Source organism: Panthera leo, chromosome B1 (assembly GCF_018350215.1).
Source record: "Panthera leo isolate Ple1 chromosome B1, P.leo_Ple1_pat1.1, whole genome shotgun sequence".
Lineage (NCBI taxonomy): Eukaryota > Metazoa > Chordata > Mammalia > Carnivora > Felidae > Panthera > Panthera leo.
The window spans coordinates 85,135,622-85,155,887 of NC_056682.1; the positions used below are offsets into that span (position 1 = coordinate 85,135,622).

At 40.5% G+C, this 20,266-nt stretch overlaps 1 protein-coding gene across 1 annotated transcript in view; it reads left to right on the forward strand.

Moving 5' to 3' along the window:
• Positions 1 to 20,266, forward strand: part of RNF150 (ring finger protein 150) — a 251,657-nt gene that overhangs the window by 191,299 nt on the left and 40,092 nt on the right. The window contains exons 5-6 of the mRNA XM_042935429.1: positions 10,665 to 10,761; positions 17,841 to 18,051. Coding sequence (XP_042791363.1) covers positions 10,665 to 10,761; positions 17,841 to 18,051 — 308 coding nt within the window. The remainder of the gene's footprint in view (positions 1 to 10,664; positions 10,762 to 17,840; positions 18,052 to 20,266) is intronic.

The window sequence follows — 20,266 nt, forward strand, 5'->3', positions numbered from 1 at the left end:
AAGAACAAGTTAGGTTTCTTTTGTCCTCTGGGTAGGAGTGGAATACATTTCTCCTATGCAACATCCATGACACCGTCTGGGCTCAGTCAACATTCTGTAAGTGCCATCACCACTGCCATTATGGCCATTCTAACCGAGTAATGCTTGTGCTCAGTTCCATGAACTGATGTTCCCAAAATGAGATTTGCATAGAAGGAATGGCCCTATGCGGTGTCTACCAGGCAACCTAGGCAGATCATGGACTCATCAATGCCCCTAATGTTCTTGTCAGGACCCACCGACCCCCAGAAGAAGACAGAATTCTTTTACGTTTTAGAACCCATAAAAATTAAGGCAAGTGCTTCCTGAGTAAGCTCTACCACAGAACGCTCACTTGCAAGAAATCACGACGGGGAAAACGGACTTTCAGAATTCATTTTTTCAACAAACAATACTGAAAGTATATCCTATTCCAGGTACTCTACTAGGTTTTAGAGACAGAAATACTTTAACTCTGCCCTCCAGTGTGTCTCAAATTCACTTGGGACATAGAACAGTAAAACAGGGTGGATACTGAGCCTATAAGGTTGCGCTCATTGTTTAGAGCTGGCCTCCACTCTTATCTGACAGTGCCCACACTGTGCCAGGTGTTAAAATGCTTTTAACTTCACCCATATGTAAACAAGTAATTTAAAAAAAAAAAACAACCCTATGACATTCTAGCTGCTAATGTGCCAGGTAGTATTCTGAATATTTTATGTTTTGTGTCCCATCTTCTTTTAATATTTAAATTTATTCTCACTTGAAGGACCTAAGTGTAAACCAGATACTTTTTTACAGGCTAAAAGGGATTATTCATTTCAATATTGATTCACTCTGCCATATTGCTCTCACAAAAGGTTAGACTGACCAATTTATCTTCCCACCAAACGTACATAAGTGTTTATGCCATAGCCAGCATAACCTATTATCAAATTTAAAAATAAATGCAAATTTGGGGAGCCTGGGTGGCTCAATTGGCTAAGCATCTGACTTCGGCTCAGGTCATGATCTCGCAGTTTGTGGGTTCAAGCCCTGCAGCCGGCTCTGCGCTGACAGCTCAGAGCCTGGAACCGGCTTCGGATTCTGTGTCTCCCTCTCCCTCTCCCCCACTCACGCTCTGTCCCTTTCTCAAAAATAAACATTTAAATTTTTTTAAAATAAATAAATGCAAATTATCAGCAAAAATGAACTTACTGTTTTAATTTACATTTTTCTGATTTAAGTTAGGAAATGCTTTTGTAAGTGTTTTAATACTTTTATCTGAAGTCTTAAAATTCAGTTTGGGCAAAAATATTAGCAAGGAATATTTTTTTTACCAATAATTGTGCATTTGTGAAAATGTATCAGAACAAATAAAATAATTTTTAGATATCTGGATACAAGATCAACATGAAATCAGTGGTTTTCAATTCATTGGAATGATACTAGCTAAGCAGTACCAAAATTCTTTGTCTTTTTTCCTTTCTTTCTACCTTTTGACCCCCTCACCCGTGTTTCCCATTCACCACTGGCAACCAGCAATCTGTTTTCTGTATCTATGAGCTTGTCTTGTGGTTGTTGTTGTCTTTGTTTTTAGATTTCATGCATAAGAGAGATCATACAGTATTTTATCTTTCTCTGACTTATTTAACTTAGTATAATGCCCTCCAGGTTCATCCATGTTGTCGCAAATGGTGAGATTTCATTCTTTTTAGTGCTGAGTAATATTCCATTGTGTGTGTGTGTGTGTGTGTGTGTGTGTGTGTGTGTGTGAGAGAGAGAGAGAGAGAGAGAGAGAGAGAGAGAGAGAGAGAGAGAGAAGGTACACCGCATTTCTTTATCCATTCATCCATTGACAGACACTTGACTATTATAAATAATGTTGCAATAAATATGGAGGTGCATCTATCTTTTTGAGTTAATGTTTTTGTTTTCTTCAGATAAATACCCAGAAGTTGAATTGCTGGATCATATGGTAGTTCTATTTTCAATCTTATGAGGAACCTTCATACTGTTTTCCACAGTGGCTGCAACAATTTACCTTCCCACCAACAGGGCACAGGGTTCCCTTTCCTCCACATCCTCTCCAACACTTTGATGTGTCTTGTATTTTTGAGAAAAGCCATTTTAACAGGTGTGAATTGATATTTCATTGTGGTTTCAACTTGCATGTCTCTGATGATCAGTGATCTTGAGCATCCTTTCATGTATTTGTTGGGCATCTGTATTGTCTTCTTTAGAAAAATGTTTATTTGGATCTTTAGCCCATGTTTTAATTGGATTTTTTTTTTGCTATCAAGTTGTATGAATTCTTTATATATTTTGGATATTAGTCCTTTATCAGGTATATGACTTGCAAATATCTTCTCTCATTCTGTAGGTTGCCTTTTCATTTGGTTGTGGTTTCCTTTGTTCTGCAGAAGCTTTTTAGTTTGTTATAGTCCCACTTGTTTATTTTTTTCCTACTTGTTTATTTTTGTTTTGTTGCTTTTGCTTTTGGTGTCAGATTCAAAAAACTATTGCCAAGACGTATGTCAAGGAGCTTAACTGCCTATGTTTTCTTCTAGATTTATGGTTTCAGGTATTATATTTAAGTCTTTAATCCATTTTGAGTTAATTTTTGTGTATGGTGTAAGATTGGGGTAGACTTTTTATTCTTTGGCTGTCCAGTTTTCCCAACACCATTTATTGCAGAGACTGTCCTTTCCCCATTGTGTGTTCTTGCCTCCTTTGTTGTAGATTGATTGACCATATATGCATGGGTTTATTTCTGGGCTCTTTATTTTGTTCCATTGATCTATGTGTGTCTGTTTTTATGCCAGTACGATACTGTTTTAATTATTGTAGCTTTGAAGTATAATTTGAAATCAAGGGACATGATTCTTCCAGCTTTGTTCTTTCTCAAGATTGCTTTGGCTATTTGTGGTTTGTGTGTGTGTGCGCGCGCGCGTGTGTGTGTGTGTGTGTGTGTGTGTGTGTGTGTGTGTGTTTGGATCCATAAAAATTTTGGGATTATTTGTTCTATTTCTTTGAAAATTGACAGTGGAATTTTGATAGGGATTATATTGAAAATGTAGATTGCTTTGGGTTGTATGGATTTTTAATAATATTGAATTCTTCCAATCTATGAGCATGGAATATCTTTCCATTTATTTGTGTCTTCAGTTGCTTTTATCCATGTCTTATAATTTTCAACGTACAGGTCTTTCACCTACTTGGTTACATTTATTCCTTGGTATTTTATTCTTTTTGATGCAGTTGTAAATGGTTTTGTTTTCTTGATTTCTATTTCTAACAGCTCATTATAGTATATAGAAACACCACAGATTTTTGTGTATTGATTTTGTGTCCTTCAGTTTTACTGAACTCATTTATTCTAAAAGTTTTGGGATGGAGTCTTTAGAGTTTTCTATATATATCATCTGCAAATAGTGACAATTTTATTTCTTCCTTTCCACTTTGGATGCCTTTATTTTTCTTGCTTCATTGTTCTGGCTAGGACTTAAATACTATGTGAAATAAAAGTGGTGAGAAGTGGGCATCCTTGTCTTCTTCCTGATCTTAGAGGAAACGTTTTCAGCTTTTCACTATTGAGTATGTTAGCTGTGAGTTTGTCATATATGGTCTTTATCGTGTTGAGGTACCTTCCCCTCTATACCTTCTTGAGAGTTTTTATCATAAATGGATGTTGAATTTTACCAAATGCTTTTTGTGCGTCCATTGAGATGATCATATGATTTTTATCCTTCATTTTGATAATGTGCTATGACATATTAACTAATTTTGTGGGTGTTGAACCATCCTTGCATCTTGGAATAAATCCCACTTGGTCATGGTATATGATCCTTGTAATTTATTGTTGGATTTGCTTCTCTAATATTTTGTTGAGGATATTGGCTTATATTTTTCTTGTGTATCCTTCTTTAGTTTTGGTATCAGGGCAGTGCTGGCCTTATAAAATGAGTGTGGAAGAATTCCCTCCTCTTCTTTTCTTTGGAAGAGTTTGAGAAAGAGTGGTTCTTCTTTGAATGTTTGGTACATTGCACCAATGAAGCCATCTGGTCCTGGACTTTTTTATTTGTTGGCAAGTTTTTGATAATTGATTCAATCTCCTTACTAATAATTAGTCTGTTCAGATTTCCTACTTCATCATGATTCAGTCTTGTAGATTGAATGTTTCTGGAAATTTATCCATTTCTTCTAGATGTCTAATTTGTTGGCATAAAATTGTTGTAGTGGTTTCTTATGAACCTTATATTTCTGTGGTATCAGTTGTATCATCTCTTTCGTTTATTTTTTTTAATGTTTATTTTGAGAGAGGAAGCAAGCATGGGGGGGGTGGTGCAGAGAGAGAGGAGAGAGAGAATTTCAAGCAGGCTCTGTGCTGTCAGGACACAGCCCCATGCAGGGCTCAATCTCATGACTGTGAGATCAGGACCTGAGTCAAAATCAAGAGTCAGACACTTAACCAACTAAACCACCAAGGTGCCCCTCATCTCTTTCATTTCTGATTTGAGTCCTCTCCCTTTTTTACTTAGTGAGTCCAGCTAAAGGTTTGTCAATTTTATCTTTTCAAAGACCAGCTCTTAATTTCATTTATCTTTTTTATTGTCTTTTTAGTCTCTGTTTCATTTCTTTCTGCTCTAATCTTTGTTATTCTCTTCAGTCTACTAACTTCAGGTTTTGTTTGTTCTGCTTTATTCCTTTGTCCTTTGATTGTAATAACAACCCTCTGAAGGATTATCACAAACAGTATTACTTCAGAGGGTTGTTGCAACAATTAAAGGACATTGTCATAAAACACGAAAGAGAAAACTGAGCCACAGGCAAGTTAAGTTACTTACCCAAGGTCACAGTGCTAAGGAGAGGTAGTCAAACCCTGAAATCAGGGCACATACTACTGCAACATATGTAGGAAAACACAGTGGAGCAGAAATAAAAAGAAACCAGCTCTCTTTGGCAGAGTTTAAAAAAAAGGGATGGGATATTCAGAGAAGAGAAGGGATATCTGAGCTATGAGATAAAATATGAGCAGGATTTGACATACCAGGAGAAAAAATGAGAAGGGCATTCCAGAGTTATGGTAAAAGTGTGCGGTAAATGTAGGGACGTAACAGAAGATGTGACACGTGCCACGGTGGGTGAGGCTTCTGTGTGCCTTGTCTTCAGGCATTTCGACTTTGTGCTCTAGGGAGAGAGGAGCAGCTGAAGCATTTCAAGCCTGAGGAGTGATATCATATTTGTATTTAGAAAGCTAAAGCAAGAAAGGAAAACCAGACCATGTCAAGAAGAGCCCTGACGAAGAGTGGGTATGACTTTCTGTGGTACTTGAAGATTCAAATATGAACATTTTATAGAAAGGCTGCCAACTCAACATTTAACCAAGTCTGTTTGTTGGGCAGTGGAGAATGGGGCAGTACAAAGCGTTTAGAGGCCAGTGTTATCCTCTCCCCAAATAAATCAACCCAACTAATATCTAAGTATAGTCCTGAGGAGGCCAGTATTATTTGACAGCTTTTCCCTTCTGTAGCCAAGTGCATATGCTTAAGGCAGATCACTTTTCCCTTTGGTTTTGCCTGATCTCCAACCCCGTAACTAAGATACTGCCTCCTTGAAACTGAACCACAAAAATACTTTGGGAAAGAATAAAAATTTTAATTCCTCCAAACTGCACCCCCCCCCCCACCCATGATGGTTCAGTGTGGGGAAGGAAGGGTGGCAGAGTGCAGACTTGGGTAAAACCACTGACACTAGGGCTGGGCTTGAGCCCTAGCTCTGCAGCTTACAAGCTCTTGGCTTAATTTATTTTACTTTGATGAGCTTCAAGCTTACTCCTCCATAAAATGGGAATAATAATTTTTACCTCATAGAGCTGTTATGAATTAATAATTTCACATGCCTGTTGCATAGTAACATGCCTGTTGCATGTTATATGTGGAGGAATATTGATAAATATTAAGTTAATATTGATTAACTTAGCGTGTCTTAATTTAAAAACTCTGACTTCATTGACAACTTTACAAATAAGATTGTGAGGTTCTGAGGAAATATTTTGACTACCCATAGAAGCACTGGATACATCCTATTTAAATAGTTAATGTTGTCTGGGTCCCTGAGTGACTTGATAACCATCTTACTGAAGGGAATGAAACAGTTTGTATTGTAAAGGAAAGCCATGGACTTCTAATGTCAATGTCAGGGTGACAGGGTCTGACAAAGCCTATAAAAGTGAATGAGATGGAAAGGCTAGAAAAGCGCTGTTCTTCCTCCAGGTGGAGAAAAAAAATGCCATTTATTTGGAGGGGGTGTCATACATATAGACAAAGGACAACAGAAAACAAGAATTAATAAATGGGGAAACAGGTTTAGCTGGGTTTGTCATTATTGCTAAAAAAATGTGAGAACTTATTTTATTACTCATAATCAGCTCAGCATCATTTTCAGTTGTCAGCATCATCTTTTGTCAGGTGCTTGAAGAACTTTGTTTGTTTGTTTATTTGTTTGTTTACTTTTGAGAGAAAGAGAGCACAAACCGGGGAGGGTCAGAGGGAGAGGAAGACACAGAATCAGAAGCAGGCTTCAGGCTCTGAGCTGTCAGCACAGAGCCTGACGCGGGGCTTGAACTCATGAACCACGAGATCATGACATGAGCCAAAGTCAGACGCTTAACCAGCTGAGCCACCCAGGCACCTCTGAGGAACTTTTACTTAAATGCTTGCTTCCCTTTGATGAAGAAAGAGGAAGAAGAGTTTTGGTCAATCCTCTGTTGTATTTCCAGCTTGCTAGGATTGTTAAGATAGACAAGATAGAATATCTTGTCCCATTGTTCCTCAGCGTGTACTTTCTCACACAGCCTTTGTTAAAACATGGGAAGAGACAGTCCCATACTGTGAATCGTACAAACAGGATGAGCTGAGGTTGACTTTGCCGTAGAGATGTTTACTCGACTGTTGGTACATCTCACTGAACGCTGGATTCTTTCCCTAACTCTTTATTTATTTAGTCTGGTAACTTTTATTTGTCTTTCCATTGGGGAGGGAAGAATTGTTTTTGCAATCCTAATTACAAGGATACAGTCTTCATGTTTGATAGTTAACACAAGAAATATGGTGTTAGAAAATGAATGTTCATTAATAATCAGCATGATCACCATCTATGTGTCACTTTAGCACTTTCATTTTTTGCCTTAGTTCTCCCTTTGAATTTTTAAAATTTGCCTTTACTTGTTAAAATGTTAAAAGTATATTCTAAAGAGTAAGAATTGGAGTAATAACATAATATCTAAAAATAAGATGGAGTACATTTATATCATTTAGATTAATGGTTGTGGGCGCCTGGGTGGCTCAGTTGGTTAAGCGTCCGACTTCAGCTCAGGTCATGATCTCACAGTTCATGGGTTTGAGCCCCGCATCGGTCTCTATGCTGACAGCTCAGAGCCTGGAGCCTGCTTCAGATTCTGTCTCCCTCTCTCTCTACCCTTTGCCTGCTAACGCTCTGTCTCTGTCTGTCTATCTCTCTCAAAAATAAACACTGAAAAACAACAACAACAAAATTTAATAAGATTAATGGTAGCTTAAAATTAAGGAGGGCCAGGAGTTATGTTTTAAGCTTTTGGTCATTACTTATCCCCCCACCCCAACGCCACCCCCCACACACATACAGAGTCATTCACTTGCAAACCCCATACTTATAAGAAAATTTCACAGATGAGCAACAGAGTCTTGGAGAACTAAGGCTTGCCTGAGATCAAACAGCCAGAAAATGATGGATCCAGGAGTATGGCTTTCCAGTGGCCTTTACATTGTGGTTCACAGGGAACCATTCAAGGACTATGCTGCTGTATTGATGGAGGGACCTTGTCTTATTCATCTTTGTACCCAGCTCCTAGCACAGAACAGAATGGAACAAGGAGGTGACGTAACCAGTGCTATATTTTAGGAAGATAAATCTGGCAAGGATGAGTGGGATGAAAAGAACAGGAAAAGCTGGTGGTGTGGAGAGCAGTTTAGATGTTATTGCAGTAATAAAGAACATTAACAAGATTAGGAGTGAGGAAGCAGTGTTGAGAATAGAAGCCAAGCAAAGCAGTAGAAGAGATTTAGCAAGACTGAGTCCATGGGCTTATGACCATGTGTAGGCAGTGAGGAGTACCAGGTCTTTTGATAAGTATTCATTTATATAGCAGATATTTCTGAGCATCACCTGTGTGCCAGGAACTATTCTAGATGCTGAGGATACAACAGAGAATTAGGCAAACAAGGATTTTGCTCTCATGGGCCTTACATTCTCATTGGAAGTTATATTGGTCAATGTTCTCCAGAGAATCCCACTATACTCCACTATATTATATATCATATGTGTATGTATATATATGAGACCATTTTCAAGGCATTGATTTTTTTCAAGAAATTGGCTTATGTGGGGTTGGCAAGTCAGGAATCTTTAGGGCAGGCCTACAGGCTGGGAACTTGAGGAGAATCTGGTGCTGTCATCTGGAGGTAGAATTTCTGGTTCCTTGGGAAACTTCAGTTATGTTCTTAAGGCCTTTAGCTGATTGGATAAGGCCCATCTGGATTATTTAGGATAATCTCCTTTATTCCAAGTCAACTGATTGTAGATGTTAACCAGATCTGTGATATGCTCCTCGATTAGTGTTTCATTGAATGACTAGGCACTAGCCAAGTTTACCTGCAAAACTAACCATCACAGATGCACAAAGGGGAATGACTCGGGGTGTTCGAAAATAGCTATCAGCTTCTAGGGTTTGGAGATTCTGCATAAGTAGGTATATCTCCATTTTACAGATGGGGCATCCGAGACTTGGGGATATTAAGTGACTTATTGAGGTTAAAACAGCTAATGACTGGCCCTCCTTTCTGACTCTAACATGTATGCCAGAAACACGACAGAGGCTGCCTCCCAAGAACAGTCAGAAGGATCAGAATGTTTGACTTTTTTCCCCAGAGGAACACAGTTGGTGAGCAAGTTCAGATTCAGAGCTTGTTTCCTGAGTGCAGAGCCTGAACTTAGGGAGGTCCATACTGCTTTTGGGGGACAGAGTGATTTCCTCTTGCTTTCGTCCCTCCCTCACTTCTGCCAATGTCCAGCTCAGGGTTCTCGTGCCAGTCAGTCATTGTGCCTAGAATACCCTTCTTCTCCCCTCCCACTTCATACGGATAATGTCTGTGTAGCCCTCAAGTATTCACTTTGGCGCTTCATCAGGAAAATCTTCCCTGAGTATCCAAACAAAATAAATCTCCAGTCATAAGCCTTCCCAAACTCCATTTTCTTCTAAGGTGATACTTAGCACTATTGTCATTAAGTAATTTATGTTATTTTATTAACCTCTCCTCTCATTACATTCCCTAAAGGAAGGAGCCAAATCACTACCATGCTGATTCCCAGTGTTGAGCACAGTTCTCAGCATTTATTACTTGTTGGATGAATGTATGGGTAAAGAACCGAATGAATGTGATATGTGTCTTCTAAGGAATAAATCTGCAGGCATTCTAAACAGCAATCTGGAAACATGATGACACATCCAGGTTGCTACTCTCCTGTTCTAATCCCCAATCTAATCATATCCAGAGTACAGCTAACCCCATCCTTGGCACGTGGATTCTTCTCAATTTCCATTTAAAAAATTGGCCCCTCCTGCACTCTTCCCTAATTTATGGGTCCCCTTTAAGCATTTGAGCCTAAAGCCCTCTAACACAAAGAAAAGGGTTAGACTGATAGAAGGAAAGAAAACAAAGGTGAGAGAAGAGAGTAAACAGTGCACAGCCGAGGACAAAGTCAGGCATGAATGGAATGTCCTGCGAAGCCCTCATACTTAAGACAGATGGTTCCCTGTCTTCTTGCCCCAGGCAGGAAGTTCTGACTGCTTCTGCCTGTGGTCTGGAGTCTTGTGAGTGAGAAGAAAAGCTTCTGACTCGAGCAGTCCCTGATAATCTCTTGGGCTCTTGAGAGCCAAGTTGAGTGAAAGGTCAGTTAGGAGGCCCCCCTGTGCCTACTGAATGCCCCCCTCCTGCTGGCATGCAGTGAAGGCTCACAGGAGTGCCACATGAGAACAGCAGTGGAGTTGATTGAGCACATCAGCTGTACAAACAGGAAAGGGTACGGTACCCTTCACTCTGGCTTCTGATTTGACAGCCAGCAGCCATAACAACATAAAATGTCATCTGTATTGTTAAATGCTTCCAGGAGCTCTTTTGCCCTTTTGTGTGAGAGCCCAAATATTAATGGAAACAAGCCTTTATTTTGCAGTTGTCTTCTGACTGTGGAAAAAGAAAGTTTGGATTTATTTACAAGTCGCAAGTTATCCTGAAAGGCCTGTGCAGGCCTCCCCACCTGCATTATTTCCATTAAGCATTCTTCCTATTGAGAAAGAGAAAAAATCTCTCTGTGTCTGCATTCTCTATGTTTTCTGAAACTTGGAAGACTGTTGCGAATCGTATAGGACAGTCCTGGGATCCAGACAGATTTTGACTAAATCAGCACAGGGTATACCAGGAAGCTCACTGGCCCAGGAGCTAGGAGATGGAGGTTCAAGTCTCGGCTGTGCCTCTGAGCAGTCGAGTGACCTTGGACAAGTCTCTGGGCTGTGGTGGACTAGGTAGTCTGTGCGGTTACCGCCACTCTAAGATGTATGGTTCTCATTGCAGGCATCTTTTCCACAAGTCCTGTGTTGACCCCTGGCTTCTAGACCATCGCACCTGCCCCATGTGCAAGATGAACATTCTTAAAGCCCTAGGGATCCCGGTAAGCACAGCACAGCCTACAGCATCGTAATATGTGTCTTTCTGCATCACCCCCCAAGCAGGGAGAAAACATCACACCTGGATTTTCTATGACCCCCCTCATCTTCCTGGCAGAGCCGTCATCTGCTGAGGCCCCAAGAGAACACCCATGTCTGAAACATTTCTCTTCTCACTTTTTCTCACTCTGAGAACATCGCGGCCCTCTCACCACGTCCGTGTCAGCTCCTAAGCTTCTCATCTAGGCTGCAGGGTGCGAGTACAGGCAGGACACAGCAGAGGCTGGACGGCCCGGTTGCACACTGATCGCCTCCTGTGTCATCACTTATGTACTGTCAGTAAGGAGGTCTGCGTGCCTCACTTTCTGATGTTGCCCTACAACCACTGGGTAGCACCATGCCTAGCTTTCACTGGAAAGGAGCTCTTCCGGACAATGGGAGGAAAGGACAGCCACTGGGAACCTGGCCCAGAGCCTCTGCTCAACTCAGATCTCTGCAGAGACCTTGAGTGAACAGGAAACCAGAGCCAGAGCTGCTTCATTCTGACACTACCATCCAGCTGGTGCCCTCTGTCATATGTTTATAAAATTGAGCCTCTCCCCCAGTGCAAAGAGAATCCCACCAGCTGGCCGGTTTGATGCTCCAGGGAAGGACTTTCCCAGGATTGTATTAAAGTGAGCCCCACGAGCTGGTGGTTGGTGAGGCACCAGCTGCTGTGGTGAGGGCAGGAAGCAAGCCAGGCCACCAAATCCAAGGGCTGCACAGAGATGTGAGAAAAACATAGGCGCTGTCTAAAAGAAGCTAGACAAACAGGGTACAGAGATCAACCTCCCCCCCACCCCCACCCGCCGGCCCCTCCACTTGGCTGCAACCTCTCTGTTGTCACTTCTCACTACTGATGGTAGAGAGCAAAGAGAATGTTAATGGTCCCAAGATGTCACTAAAGAAGAAAGGATCAGATCAAATATCAAAGGCTTCCTTTAATGCCAAAATGCTAATTATGCCAGGACTATCAGAGGGGCTCTGTTGGAGAGGGCACACCTGAAGCATTATGAGGTCATGCATTGGCTGGAGAATTTTCTACCCTGTACCAGCTGCCTCGACGCAAGCTGTATGCTGTGTATCGTGGTTGACACACCAAACGCAAATGGGCTTGTGTGACTATAGCTGCGAGCTAGATTCTGAAAGGCAATGCATCACATTTTCAGGCCAGAGTTGTAAATGCACAATGCATTCAAGGTAAAAATCAATTACAGTGAACATGAAATATGAGTAAGAGCCCATCATCTCTACCAGATACTAGGAGCCTAGAAAATCGAACGCAGGGTTTGCACTTTTCAACCAGTTCATGCAAGGGAGATGGGAAATGTATGTATGTGTGTGCTTGCATATGTGTATGTTATCTTTAGTCTCCAGAACCTTTAGAATACTCACAATTCAAGGTAGACAGTCACATTATTTGACCCAGTTTCTAATGCTCAGGATATTTTCAAAGCTCCTAAATGTTGATCCCAGTGCTTCTTGGTCAGGACAGTGAAACCGAACCACCCCTGGTGGTTACGTTTCAAACTAAATAGCATTTGACTTCAGACTTCTCCAGAGGAGGTACGACTTCTTCAGAAGCTACTTGAGAATGAGTTGACGATACAAATACTGTTTTCAAAATAGAACTATTGGGTGGCCTTTGGGCTTATTTCCAAAATTAAAAACATTTTAACTTTTAGCAGTTGGGCATTTTGTACATGGTTTCATGCTCACCAAGTACGGGTAGGATTTTACTCAGCACACTTGACTTCCAGAAAAATAAACATTGGCAGCATCTTTTGGATTTTGCCAAGGATTCATAAAGGCTAGCTGCACAGGAACATGACACGCATCTGAGCTTGCCCCAGAGAACAGAACATCCTCCAGAAAGAAGAAGGCATGTGGGCCAGTTCTCAGGAACCACCAAGGCATATGGCTACCCTCATGCCTCCCCAAGGTTTCTCTGGTCGTGTCCTAGAGGATGATACTGAAGTCTGGATCTGGGAGGAATTGGGGATGTTGTTTCACTCCATGCTTCACCACTGGGTAGCACCATGCCTAAACCATACCAAAAAGATGATGTTTTATTGCATTCATATAACTTTCCATGTCACTGGGCAAGTTCACAGCCTTCTCACTTAGTAAACACTTCAGCTAACCGAAGCCCTCTTTATGCAGCTTAAAGATATTGTTGTATAATTTTTTTTTCTAAATTCCTTATACTCTATTCTTAATCAAGGAAAATTGAAAAGAGCTTGTCAGTCTCTAACAATTAGTCCCTAGTGGTTCTTATCTCTGTATCCCTTTCGTATAATGAGTGTTCAGTAAACGTCTGTGGCATTGTTGCCCCTCAGAGCCAGAAAGCTTTCAGTTACAGAATCATATTTATGAAATTCAGTCTGGTCTCCTTTGGACAGTGTCCACTCACCACTCATTACTTGGTTGTAATCTTGGTCAACTAAATGGTCCAGATACAGGCAGGAAGGGTTTTTTTTTTTTTTTTTTTTTTGGCTTGTTTCTGGTTTTTGTTTTTAACTGAGTATCCTTGTGGCTGCCTCTGCTATAAGGCACACCACACATAAGCCGAAAGCTGAGAGCTGGGGACATTTTCACTTTGTAAAGTGGATTTCTCTAAAATGAGCTAAAGAATGAAAGCACAGCTTGTGGATCATGAAATTCCCATTATAGTGGGCATATTTTTTTTCTTTTTTACAATATTTTGTCAAGAGAAATAAGATACAGAACTGAAAAGGAGGGAGGCCTTCATTGTCAGAAGTTTTTTCATCCCTTTATCTACACAACAGATCTGCACCCTCGTTTCTCTCCAGTCAGTTCTAGGCGAGTCTTTGTAGAACGACAGAATGCAGATCTCAGTGAGTACTCCTCTGAGGTACCATATCACCCAGGCCATTCATATCCCAGCAGTGAACACCTTCTATCGCTATTGTCCTGATATAAATAGCATGATAGTTAGTGAAGAGAAAATTCCACGTAGCTGGGGTATTCCCATGTTCCTGACTTCTAGAGGTTGGTTTATTTGAGTGGTTTCTCCCATGCTAACCTGAATTTGAATACCTATGCAATGTTCACTTGCAGATGATATTTGAGATCTTCTGCTAAACATTATGACTGTAATTTCTCTTCGAGGTATATAAATTGGGTCCCTTTTCAAAAACATTCTTCTCTTGGATGAACCACTTAGAGTAGATATAAACTGTGAGTTTCTGTAATGTTTGGTCTATGAAATATTATACCTAAGCCAAATTATTCATGCCTGCCACCATTAACAGTCTCACTGAGCTAATTAGCTCTCTTTCCCGCTTCTGTTAAAAATATAATACCGTTCCTCCTAGTGCACAAAATAAAAGGGAACACTCTGCTTCAAAATTAATAACTTTTTTTAAAAAAAGAAAAGACATAAAATGAAGAAACAAAATCAACAGGCGAAGTCAACATTTTGAAAACTATGTCAGTGGTTACCGCATATGTGATTGCATTCAGATGCCCATGGAGGAAAGACCAACCAGCACAGTATGCTCATTGTGAAATCCTTTCGTCCCTGACACCGCCCCCCCCATACAATTGGTTTTGCTTATAAGCGTTTTTATATAGTGTAGGGGAGAGAAAAAAGATACTTTCCCTTCTACCCGTCTAGGTTCTCTAGCAGGGGCCCTATAAATGAGACCGGTAAAAGATAGACAAGAGAAAAACAACCAGACGTTTATTAACATGTGCACTGCACAAGCACATGGGAGCACTTAGGGATGAGTAACTCAAAGGGGTGGGCAGAACTTGGACATACAGAGCATCTTCACAAAAGAACAAACTTTAACAGAAGTGACCAAAGGACCTTGAGTTTCTCGGGCAGCAAATTCTGGGAAAGTACATATATGAGGGAAACTAATGGCAGAGAAGGGCATATTAGTAAGGGGTGTTATTACAGATCCATTTTGGTGTCAACTCCCAGTCTCTCGTGATCAGAATGTTCTTCTCTTCCTGGTACAGGAAGAGGGGCCACCTTTATAAAATGTCCTACTTTTAGGCAGATGGGAGGAGGGCAGAGAACATTTCTTTACCTGCTTCTTCTCAACTGTCTTCAGCGCAAAATAATCCTTATGCCAACAGCACATTTTGGGGTGGCATATTCTGGTATTCTTGAATAATATACCTTACCTTCACACAGGACTTGACAGTTTTTAAAGCATTTTCTCAAATCCTCCCTTAACTGATCTAGGATAGATAGTAACATTCCCAGCTTTTCATGGTAGTAAACTGAGACACTGATAAAATATTCAAATCGACATTTACTGAGCACCTTGTAATTGTCAGACACTATATGAGGGCTTGGAAATTAAGATCAACGTAATGTAGTTGTTTCACTTTAAAAAGCTCGTGTCTCACTTTTATGTGGAATCTAAAAAACTAAACTCCTAGAAACAAAGAACAGACTGGTAGTTGCCAGAGGTTGGGGGTTGGGGGGTGGGGGTGAAATGGGTAAAGGTGGTCAAATTATAAAGCAATCCTGGGGATGTAACATACAGCATGGTGACTGTAGTTAACAATCCTGTTTTGTCTATTTGAAAGTTACCAAGAGAGTAGATCTTAAAAGTTCTCATCGGGGCGCCTGGGTGGCGCAGTCGGTTGAGCGTCCGACTTCAGCCAGGTCACGATCTCGCGGTCCGTGAGTTCGAGCCCCGCGTCAGGCTCTGGGCTGATGGCTCGGAGCCTGGAGCCTGTTTCCGATTCTGTGTCTCCCTCTCTCTCTGACCCTCCCCCGTTCATGCTCTGTCTCTCTCTGTCCCAAAAATAAATTAAAAAAAAAAAAAAAAAAAAAAAAAAAAAAAAAGTTCTCATCACACACGAAAAAAACCTTGCAACTCTATGAGGTAATGGATGTTGGCTAAACTTAGGTGTTAATCATTTTGCAGTCTATATGTATATCAAATCATTCTGTCATACACCTAAACTGATGGAATGTTACATATCAATTATATTTGAATGAAGCTGGGGGGAGAAAGCTTGTGAACTAGTAGAGTAAGACAGAGACAAGCACAGTTACAAATAAACCACAACACAGGGAGAGATACCTACAAAGTATTACAGTATCCAACATGCTACCTGGGAGGGAACAATACTTAGAAAAGGTGATGGTTGGCCTGGGAATTGAAGGATGCTTACGAGTTCACCACAGTCAGGTTGAGACCCTGGGATGGGGAAGGCAATGGGGGTGATTGGGACTGATCAGAGGAACAGCATAAGCTATAGCACTGAGATAGGGAATATATGGTATTCTGTGTTTCCAAAGGCTAAGGTGAGGCCAGAAGAGCTGGCTGCCATGAGGCTGTAGAAAGCCTGTTTTGCCCTATTCAGGAGCTTATAATTTATTCTCTAAGAGAAAAGAGGGGTCAGGGCACCCCTGAGGGTGGCTCAGTTGGTTACGCGTTTGAATCTTGACCTCAGCTCAGGTCTATACCTCAGAGTTCAAGCCCCGTGTCTGGCTCAGTGCTGGTTATGAAGCCTACTTAAAAAAAGAAGAAGAATCAGACTTGTGTTTTGTTTTGTTTTAAAGACTGCTGTGTTGAGAAAGTAGAGAATGGAATATACCAGGGAAGAAACTGTAATGGAAGAAAAGGTAATGGGGAGAGAAAATTCCTAATATAGCTTATGTCGCTATCTCTAAATTTCAAAAATACGGTGGGTTGGTCATTTAGTGCACTGACTTTTATAACTTGAGTTCCAGTGAATTGGCTCACTTCTAACAGAGACAGAGAGGTGAAATAAAGAGAGAATACAGAAAAAGAGAGAATGAGCTGAATTTGAGATTTTTGTGAGATTGGAAATTTCCAGCTGGCTATTGGAAACACAGGTGTGGAGCTTGAGAGACTGGCTTAAGAGTAGAAAATCAGGACAAGAGTCCCCTGCTTTGGATTGCTTGCTTTGTGCTCCCAGTGAGTCCAGGAATTATGGATTTTCCCTTTGATCTTTGAACACAGTGTAGTCATTATGATGTTAATACAGTCAATGCCAATCCAGAATTTTCCTCACCTAATCCCTCCCATCCTGATCTGTATCCATTGAGATATGTCAAGCAAAAATTCTTAGTATTTCTTAAGACCAGATCTCTGCAACACCATCTTTTTAAAATAATTTTTATGAGTTTGGGTAGAGGCATAACAACTGAAAATCATTTTAAAAGCTGTTTTTGGAGGAGATATAAATATATTCAATATCATTTCAAACAGCAGAACTAAGACCAAAGAGAAAAACCTACAAAGAGAAAGATTTTGCCCAAAGATAGCATAGTCTAACAAAGGCTGGCCAACACAGATTGTCTTGCAAAGTAGAGAGCTCCCCATTTCTGTGTTGTTCAAGTGGGGGCTGTCAGACATCTGGGGATGAGGGGCCTGGAGGGACAGAAGTCTTGCAATGATTGGATAATCAAATTAAATGATTTCACCCTAGTTTTATGATTCCAAAATTTTAATTAAGATTTGATCAACATATGATCGATTTGCACATTAAGTAAATAGGGCATTTTTTACAGCTGGTTTTGGCTTATGTTTAACCACCATCATAACAAAAATACCCTGTGCTTTTGTGTGTATCTCTAATAAACAATTCACCATGAGTCAGATTCTGTGCCGCCTCCCTACTCTCCTGTCATCAGTGCATTTAGGAACAATGTGTGGGTCTTTGGGGGTAATTATCAGCAGTCAGCTACTTTCTATATGAGGAGTAAACAGTATATACAAGGAAAGGTAATCATCATAAATAAATATTATGTCCCCCCCCCCAAGTATTATATTAATATATGAATATTGTTTCTCCTGGAATTGAAACGTTATATCTAGATCTAAACAGAAACTTTGGAAAGGAAATTTTGGAAGATGTTTTCATGTTAATTGCAGAAACTATAGTAGAATATATTTTTTTAAGTGATTCAGGAGGAAAACAGTAAAGAACTCGGTTTTCCACTGAAACAAAATATTTAGGCTGTAAACATTTCATCTCTAACTGGATGACAAACACTAAGGAGAGATCCTTTTCTCCTCATTATCAGCCCAATGCTGACTGCATGGACGACTTGCCCACTGACTTCGAGGGATCTCTGGGAGGCCCACCCACCAACCAGATCACGGGCGCAAGCGACACGACTGTAAACGAAAGTTCAGTCACTTTGGACCCTGCTGTCCGGACGGTGGGAGCCTTGCAGGTGGTCCCGGATACCGATCCTACCCCGCAGGAAGGAGAAGTCATCTTCACTACTAACAGTAAGTCCTGCTCCGTTCCAAAGTGCCATAGTCCACAGAGCTGTTGCCATGTGGGAATTACAAAAAGACACTTTTCCTCAAGAAGGAAAAAAAAAAAAAAACAAGTATAATATTGCCAGGCTGAACAGTCATACCTGATAGGCCTTTAGAAGCCCGGTGCTTTCCAAAGCCAACATGGCTGACAGCAGACCTGGCTGGGCATCTGGCCTTGCCCGAACACGGACACCTCTGCACACGCGAAAGCATTGCCTGTCCTAGCCCTGTGGTACCTGAAGTGGGCAGGGAGGTGGCTCTGGTCTCTGAGAGTGATGAAAAAAGCAGCTACAGGGGATGCTTAGCAAGACAGGATAGGGCACAACCCTGCTCACTCTGCGTGTGTGTGTGTGTGTGTGTGTGTGTGTGTGTGTGTGTGTGTGAAAGAGAGAGAGAGAGAGAGAGAGCGCCCTCCTGAGTGGCCATATGAGCTGCATGCAGGAGACTGCCCTCTCCTGTTTTGCAGGTGTCAGATGTAAATGCCATTTCCTTTAGATGGCTGCTTTTAAAGTACAACCTAATCCCCAAACACAGTGGCATATTAAACTATCTTTGGGATTCCTTCCCTGTCTTCTGCATATACTCTAACTACTGTTCTATTTGATGGTAGTCATAAAATTATTAAAAAGCTGTGTTAGCATCAAGATCGAAGCTAAAACCTAAAGTATCTGCTCTTCAGTCTTACACAGCAGAGATAAAAGCTTCAGGAGTTCTAAGAAAATCAGCATGCTACAAATTAATGTCGGTTCAAGGTTTAAAGGGTGGGTGGATATTGAGATTTTAAAATAAGGTGTATTATCTCTCTTGGTAGAAGTAACCTATTTGCTGTAGGAAAATTGGAAATGGAGAAAAGTAGATTAAAGCCTTTTGGGATATTTCCTTTTAAGTTGGTCTCTTTTTTTTTTTTTTTTTTTTTTTACATATTTGTGATATTTGTAGAATTTATAAAATCATTCATGCTGAAATGTAAAGAGATGCATTATCTGATGAAGAAATTAATTTAGACCTTGTTGAAAGATTGAAACATGAAAATAATAAAAAAGAATGAAAAAAATCGCTCAGTACCCCACCTAGAAATAATCACTCTTAACATTTTGGTGTATTTCGTGATAGCCTTTTATGATACAGTTGAGACAGTACCATAAGGGTTGAATGTTGAGCATTGTAACTGTGGAACTCCCAGAGGACCTCAGCAGGAAGTAATTTCAAGAGGAACTTGGTGGCAAATATCTGTCCATGCATAGTATATTACTTTGGTGTGGATAAGAATTTTAAGTTTGAAAACCTGACCTTAGAGGCATAATGACCTTAATATTGAAACAATGATCATTAAACACTACAAGTCCTTCAAGACAAATTTCCAATCCCTTTGTTTTGAAGGTCTACAGAAGTGCTGTCCCATATTAATACAATGTAAGTCACATATGTAATTTCAAGTGTTCTATAGTCACGGTAGAAAAATAGGTTAAGTTCGTTTTAGTCATGTATTTTATTTAACCCAATGTACTCAATATTTTGCAGTCTTTCTTTTGTATTAACTCCTCAAAGTCCGGTGTGTGTTTTACATTTACGGTGCATCTCGGTTTGAACCAGCCACGTTTCAAGTGCTTAGGAGCCACATGTGGCTAATGGTTACTAGACTGATGAGCACAGATCTAGAATACTAGTCATTTAGGGATAGAAGAACCTTAAAAATAATTTAAGCTTTACCATGATAAACTTCTCATTTTTAATTGTGGCCCAGAAGAGTAAGTGACTGATGTGGGTCAAACAGTAAGTTCCCTTTTCAGAGTACAAGATTGGCCCATAATTTTTCCATTTACATCTTGGATTACCATCGGACATTTCGCTGTTCATTGTCTAGGTGAACTATATTGGAAGGCCAGATAAAATTTTGCTAGCAGTCAAAAACATTGAAGACATGAGCTTTTCTCGAGCCCATAAGAAGAACCAAATCAAGGGGTGCCTGGGTGGCTCAGTTGGTTAAGCATCTGACTCTTGATTTCGGCTCAGGTCATGATCTCATGGTCATGTGATTAAACCCTGCATCAGGCTCCACATTGAGGGTGGAGCTTGCTTGGGATTCTCTCCTTCCCTCTCTCTCTGCTCCCTCCCTGCTCTCACTCTCTCTCTCTCTAAACAAACAAACATTTTTTTAAAAAGAACCACCAAATCAAAAATG